The sequence below is a fragment of the Pteronotus mesoamericanus genome, unplaced genomic scaffold (genome assembly GCF_021234165.1).
Source record: "Pteronotus mesoamericanus isolate MK-2021 breed Mesoamerican mustached bat unplaced genomic scaffold, CSHL_Meso_final contig_220, whole genome shotgun sequence".
Taxonomy (NCBI): Eukaryota; Metazoa; Chordata; class Mammalia; order Chiroptera; family Mormoopidae; genus Pteronotus; species Pteronotus mesoamericanus.
In genome coordinates this window covers 539,517-546,686 of record NW_026555091.1, presented here as the reverse complement: position 1 = coordinate 546,686, position 7,170 = coordinate 539,517, and the positions used below count along the sequence as shown (strand labels likewise).

The following is a 7,170-nucleotide window of genomic DNA, read 5'->3' as shown; positions in this document are numbered from 1 at the left end:
CATGATCACGGAACAAGCGCACAGACACACTTGAACAGGAACACCAAAGGCTGACAGGGCACGAAGCGGGCCCTGCCCGTGGGGCATGGCACTCCAGCACTTTTCTCCGCCTCCTGGAACCGTGGCGATTCCAAGAGTGCACAGAGCGCGGCCTTTGCAGAGGTCCCAGGCAGGCTTCAGCAGCTGGGTTCAAGCCCAAGGAGCTGGCGGCTGGGGCTCCTCATCGTCCATGGATGGGGGGTGGGGGTAGGGATGGGGTGGGGAGGAGCCCTGGGCCCTGGACTTGGCCCATGGAGGTGTAAGGTGCTTCAGGATTCACTGACATTGCTGGAAGGTGTCTTGTTCATCCCAGTCATGGCTTTGACTTAAGGGGAAGTGGAGGTGGGGAGGCTCAGGGATTCTGTGGGGTCGGTGTGGCTGGGGAGCAGCTTCTCTGAGATCCACCTCTCACCTACAGCGGATGCCTAGGAGGCGGGGCAGGAGGGGCAAGAGTGGCTACCAGATGAACCCTGTCCCCTGCCATGAGCTGAGGGGACAACAGTGGAGATGGTGAAGGTCTTCCATAGCGCCTGCTAAACTGCATGTCCTTCCCGATCATATCCACATTTCCAGCCCTCAGCAATGTCCTTGGGCCGAATGAAAAGCACCAGAACTTTCCCTGACCTTTAACCCCACACCCAAACTGCAGCCTCAGCCTGGAAGGGCCCTGAGGCTGCCCCACTGCCCCGATGCCCAGGAGCCGGGCACCCGGGCACCTCGGTGCTGGCTGAGCGGGAGAGGCCTTCGCGGCTGGCCTGCCCTGGAGGACCACCCACACTGCCTCTGGCTGGCCTCGGGAGCTGGGCCAGGCCCGGGAAAGGCCCCGGAGTGGCAGACAGACTCAAGGAGTCCACATGGAGAGTCAGACACTTCGAGAGGCTGTCGGGCAGGCACCACCCATATCCCCAGAGCAAGGTCTGCAGCCTCCCAACAGGGTCAGGTGAACTCTGAGGCTGGTAGAGACGGGGCAGGTGGAGCCGGGACCTGCTGGAGGTGAGAAGGGGCACTGGACAAAGGAATCAGGATGGGACAACTTTTCCAGATTTAAGGAGTATTTACATGGTTGGGGTCAGGGCCCAGGCGTCCGTGGTGGGTGGGGCCAGCGCCCAAACGGGAATGGGGGAGTACCCATCTGCGTCTGCATCCTTCTCCCCCCTCGGGGAGCCCAGCTTCCAGCCCAGGGCCTGCCCGAAGGGAGAAAAGAGGCACAACATGCGTGGTCGGCGCCCACCTGCAGCCCCAGCCTGTGTGTGGAGGCGAGAAGGGCGGAGGGGGCTCAGGTGGCCAGGTTGTCGGCCGGGAGGCCGGACATGCGGATCTGGGAGCTGCTCTTGCTCAGGATAGAGAGCTGGGTGCCCCCGTTCACCCCGCTGCTGGCCAGGGACGGATGCCGGTGCTTGAAGTCCACGGCGAAGTAGCGGTTCACCTTCCAGCTCCGCCACTTCCGCTTGATCTCCGCCTGCACCTGCAGGGAGCAATACGGGCGGTCACCTCCAGGGGCGGGGGCATGCTGTCCGACCCCACCCACCTGTCTCCCGCCCTGGGCTCGTCAGAGTGGCACTGCCACCTCCAGTGGTGCCCCGGGTCCCCACTGGGAAGGAAACACCTCTGAGGAGCTGACCGCAGCGCCTTGCCCACAACGCCGTCTGAGCCAGGCCCGCGGATGGCTTCCCGGGGCCCATGGGCCTCGGAGCCTGGTCTCTCGTGTCCACAGTCGGGGACTGGCCCATAGGGGGCTCCAGGGAAGGTTTTAAGAGCTGGCCCCGGGGGCAGACAAGGAGCGCGGCCCTTGCTGACCATCAGGGGGCACTGCACATGAGACTCTCCTGGAGAGCTTTGAAAAGGCTGAGGCTCAGACCAGCTCCGCCAGAGGCACGTCAGGAGCCCTGGGGCAGGCCCGTATGTGTTTTAAGGCTTCCCAGGGATTCCAGCACGTAGTCGAGATTGAGAGCCACTAAATAATGCGCCCCTCTGGCGGACACCGCACCCCCCCCCGCCCAGCTCTTAACCGCTGTGTGCAGGGCACACCCCGTCTCAGCCTCCGCTTACCCCTCAGTCCTGCACCTGCGTGCGGTGCACGGCCTGAACAACCGGAAATGGGTGCAGCACGCGCCTCTCTGGTTCCAGCTCCCACATGCCCAGCAGGCCCTGGTCAAGCCCCCTATTCCCACTGCCTGATTCCACCTGCCTCTCCTTATCCAGCCTTATGGGACCCTTCTGTAAGGTATTTTAGCGATCCCTGAGCCCAACCTTCTTATTTCTTAGACGTGACAGTGCCAAGGTCCCAAAGCCACGACCCCAGCTCCAGTGCCACAACTCCTTCCTGTCTGTGGCCCAAAGCCCTCCCACCCACCCAGCCCCCTCAGCACCTTGGTTCTGAGCTCTGCTCAAATGCAGCTCCCTAACAGGTTAGATCGAGAGCACACCAGTGGAAATGGAGCATTACTAGGAGGTTCCAGGCCTCTCTTCCCGGGTCCCCCCCAAGCCCCACCTTGGTCCCCTCTCTATAGGGGACAGGTTTTGCAGGCAGGCTGCCTGCTAAGAGCAGCACTGAACTTTGGGCGGTGCCCCGCTCAGCGGCTCTGCTGTCACAGCCTGCTGAGCCACAGGCCCCGTTTCCCAGGCCTTCCTCTGCCTCTCTTTTATGTCTTCGTTACTAAGGCTCCTCCACAGGGGGAGCCCTCCCAGGTGGGTCTGTGCTCCACAGCTGATGCCTTTGTCAGGGCAGGGGAGGGCACAGTGAGGAAGGCTCTGCTCCAGAGGCTGGACATTGGCGAAGAGCAGACACAGTGAGAGCGGTTCTGGCACAGGGCGGAAGCTGTCAGGAGACCCTGGCACTGTGTGACCCCCTGCCTGCCGGGCCTGGGAGTCTGGCAGAGCTCTGGCCTGGATTATAAACCCCGTGTGGCCAGCAGGCCGCACCCCTATCTGCTCCCCAGGACCCCCGCTCCACTGCATAGAAGCCACAGGGCCAGGGGCTTACCTCCCCGTTCAGAAAGCAGTAGAGAACGGCCACCACAAAGCCCTGGGGAGAGAGAGCAAAAACACCTGAGCGTGCGGGCAGGGCGCCTTGCACACAGCGTGTGGGGGAGGTGGCAGAAGTGAAGAGTGAGGAAGCATAAAAACACAATCGCTTGGGTCGGGGGGCACTGGCTGCCCAGGAACCTGGGGCGAGATGGGACATGTGCTGTGCCACCAAGATGGCCACAGCCATGGAGCCAAGGGGCTCATGAGGGTCCCCTCCCGCTGACATGCCTGGCTTGGGAGCGCACATTTTCTTGGCCAAACCCTTCCCATTCCCAGAGGCCAGCACTATCCCTCTTCCTACAAGAGGCCTCCCTGAATGCCCTAGAATGTTCTCTGGGCTCCCCAACCTGCCCACGGGCCTCCTGAGGGCACACCCCTCCAGGACCACCCACACCCATGTTGTCCCCACCCTCCCCAAGGCCAGGCACTCTTGTGCACACAGTACACCCCACACCAGGTGAGTAAGTGCGTGACACAGGGTAGGCATTCAGCTACCCTACTACGATCTTCACGCATGTTCTTTGCACTCAGATTTCTTGTGCTGAGCAGGAACCCAGGCTCTGAGTCCCAGGCTGGGGCTTTGCCTTTATGACTCGCAGCCTGGCCAGGCTAAGAATTAAAACTGGGGGAGGGAAGAGACTCAAGTGATACAGAGAGGAACTTCCTGATCATCAAGGTCAAGCACATGCTTAAATGGCTGGGCCGGGGACAGCTGCTGTCTCCTGGGGGCACCCCGGGGGTCCAGCCCTGCCTGCACGGCCCACTCATGCTCCCATTTGCTTGTTTTCTCACTATGGATTGTTACACCAACTCTCCTTCGCTCCCTTGTTTACAGCCCATCTACACTCAGTCAGAGTCCTGCGTCCACCTTTCTCCCTCTGTGGGTCATTTATTTATATGTCCGCATGCCCGCCCACCAGTTGCGATCACTCAGGACTCTGTGGCCAGCTCCTGGGCAGGGGGCCCTGGTGTGGGCAAAACAGACCTCCAGCACTCATGGGGGACACAATCTACATCCAGGTCCAGGACACGGGCACAGAGGCCCCTAGAGGGCATTCTGCCCTCACCCAGAGCTGCTGGTGAGGGATGGGGGCCACCATCTAGATCCCCAAGAGAGGCCTGGCTCAGGACACCCCGACACAGTGACAGGAAGGCAGCAGTGTGTCTGCTCATGGAAGCCTGGCATGTAGGTGGCAGAAAGGGCTCTTCCAGCTCCCCTCTGGTTGAGTACTCTCGGAAACACGGAGGCCCAGCTTAGGTTAAAGAAGTTTCTAGAACCACCAGCAGATTAGGGCCATGGCCTTGGATCTCTCTGGGTCCTGCCCCCACCACGTACCTGGAAGGAGCCCAGCCCCAGCTCAAACACCAGTCTCTCCCTCTTGCTGACATTCTCCGGGGAGAAGGCGAACACTGTGTAGTGGATCCCAAACAGCGGGATGAGCAGCAGCGTGGACCGGGCCAGCCGTCTGTCAGGAGAGAGCAAGATATCTGCTCCGGGGGCCACCTGCGCTTGGGCCGGAGCCATGGAAGCCAAAGAACCCCAGTCCCAGCCCTTTCCTCTCCCCCAGAGCTGGAGCCCCATCCTCAGGGTTCTCCCCATGTACAGGGAGGTGCAGGGGAGATGGTGGCTGATACAGTCAGGCTCCAGAGCTCCCCAGGAGGTTCCTGGGGGACATCCCCCCGTCTACAGGGCCCCTGCCCCTCTAGGCCATGTCAACATCCTGTAGACCCGCTAGGCATGCACATTAAGTGTGTGATTGACAGACACCCCCCCGCCTGCCGTGGAAAAGTAAGGTCGTGGCAAACTGCAAGCAGGGGAGTCAGAAGGCTCGAGAGACAACGTGATAGGTCCTGAGCAAGGCCAACACTCTCCTGCTCCCAAGGCGCTCCGCGGGCCTGGGACGGGTCGCCCTGAGGAGCCACACAGATACAGCCACGTTTCTGAGTCCGAGGCCGGCCAGGGACACTCCTGGAGAGCGACAGGGCGATGCTGACAGCAGGTAGGTGGGGTGGGGGCACGGTGAGTGGACCGCAGGGGAAGAGACTCGGGCGGGGTCCCAGGAGGGACTTAGTGGCTGTGGGCATGAACGATTCCCATCCCAGCAGGCGGAACCTGCCACCCAGGAAATGGAGACAAAGAGAAAGAAAGCCATCTGCACAGGGCTGGGGTGCGCAGGAAAGAAAGGGCCGAAGGGGCCTCCTGCCCTCGAAGCCAGCTCTCCTGCGGGTCCCCAGCCTGCCCCCGGCTCCTTGGCCCAGAGGGAGGGGCTCTGTTCCGATGGGAGGGGCCCAGGAGTCACAGAAGACATCAGGCGTATGTAGCACATGCACTTGTGGGTCCTGCTCTGTGAAGAGGGGGCTCCCCAGGCATGGGGCCCCATCTCTACCCACCCCAGTGTATTGACTGCCTCTGAACCTCCTCCAAGAGGAGGCCTGCCTGGGCGGTGCAGTCTGCCCCCTACACCTCCAGAGTCGCAGGAGGGGTGGGGGGAGGTTCAGCCTCCCCATCTTCCTGCAGCCCTCAGTCCACTGGGTGGACAGCTGGCCACTTGATCTGGGGTGGTTATACCCTGTGCCCCTCCCTCATCCCCATCCCAGCTTTTCTGTTGGAGCCCAATCTCAGAAGCAAATCCATGGAGCCAGAGTGAGGCCCTCAGCCTCCCAGAAGGAAGGAAGAAGGGAGGGGGGAGGGGAAGAGAGAGAAGGAGGGTAGGAGACAAGAAGAAGAGGGAGGAGTCACCTGGGAAGACCTTCCTGTGGGCCAGGGCGCCTCCCTGGGAGGAGGAAGCCCACCCACTCTCCTGCTGCTCACAGGCAGCCTGCCCTACGAGACCCAGCCCAGGGCTGGTGCTGACAGGATCTGAGTGGGGGCTGGGGGGGCCTGTCCTTTCTGTTGTCTGCTCCCCCTCAGACCGCGGCTCCTTGGAGGCTGGCCTGGCACCTCGCTTATCTCCTCCATCTTCCGGGGCCAGCGCGAGCCAGGCAGAGCGCTCCCACTCAGGAAGCGCCTCTCCAGGGAGGGCTAAAAGGGCCGCCCGGGCCCAGAGCGAAAGCCTCCGCGTCCTTACAGCTGAAAGCGACCTGGGCACTCGGGTCCTGCTCATCTCCAGCCACCCAGAGCCTGACACCAGAAGACAATGGGGGTGTTGGCTAAAGAATGAACATTTGAAAAGAAGAGGCAAGGGGCTGGGAACTGCAGGCACGTGTTCACCCAGGGGCCCCTCTGGGACCCTACTTAAAGGGGCTACTTTACAAGAGCAGTGAAACAGACGGGGCTTGGCGGGGAAGGTGGCCGTGCGACAGGCCTGTGGTCCCTACCCTCCTCCCTCCCGCTTCTCCTCCCACACCTGGGCCCATTTCCAGGGGCTTGTCCCTGCTGTTTGGAAAGTGTCCTGGGCCCCAAAAGGCCAAACCTCACCAGCTTTTGTGGTGGCAGTGGATGGGACGGGATTGGTGTGTGAGAAACAGCGACCTCCCAGGCATGGGCTCCGGCCCTTCCCAGCCCTCCGCAGGGGCGCCCACAGGTACTGGGACGTCCCAGCACACAGTCCTGGGACAACACCTTCCTTCCCCGGCAGCCCTGAGGCAGCCTGGAACGGTCTGGGACTTCTATTAGGGACCTAGGGCATCCTAGTGACCCCTCTGGCAGCTGGGAAAGTAGAGGTAGGTGACAAAGTGACCAGGGCCCAGAGTCCTGAGGCCTACATAGTTCAGAGCTGACCAGAGGCCTGGAAATGGAGACGTGGTGTGAGCCTCAGGACGCCTCTTTGAGGACAGTCACAGAATCCTTGCATGATCTCACAGGGCCACAGGGCCTTGGCGTCTGTAGTCCTTGCCCTGAGGAGGCATGCATGGCAGAAAGTCCTAGAAAATACCGAGGAAAGCTTCCAACAGTCCTATCTGCCCAATAACAGAGGGCTCCCCTCTTAAAGGGATGTCCGAATGGGGCGGCTGCTCCCCATGACAGCCTGGGGCCAGGCGACGGGGCTCCCTGGGCTCAAGCCTCACCCGCCAGTTATATGACCTGCAGGGAGCCACTTCACCTCTCTACGCTTCAGTGTTCACATCTGTCAAATGGGGACAACGTAAGTACCCACCTCCGAA

At 61.6% G+C, this 7,170-nt stretch overlaps 1 protein-coding gene across 2 annotated transcripts in view; it reads right to left on the bottom strand.

The window, feature by feature from the left end:
* Positions 1–300: 300 nt before the first annotated feature.
* The window catches only part of ADCYAP1R1 (ADCYAP receptor type I), a 48,731-nt gene continuing 41,861 nt past the window's right edge, over positions 301–7,170 (bottom strand). For both annotated transcript variants that reach the window (XM_054571259.1, XM_054571260.1), the window contains 3 exons: positions 4,403–4,532; positions 3,023–3,064; positions 301–1,504 (listed from right to left, as the gene is read on the bottom strand). In XM_054571259.1, coding sequence (XP_054427234.1) covers positions 1,316–1,504; positions 3,023–3,064; positions 4,403–4,532 — 361 coding nt within the window. In that variant the 3' untranslated portion in view covers positions 301–1,315. The remainder of the gene's footprint in view (positions 1,505–3,022; positions 3,065–4,402; positions 4,533–7,170) is intronic.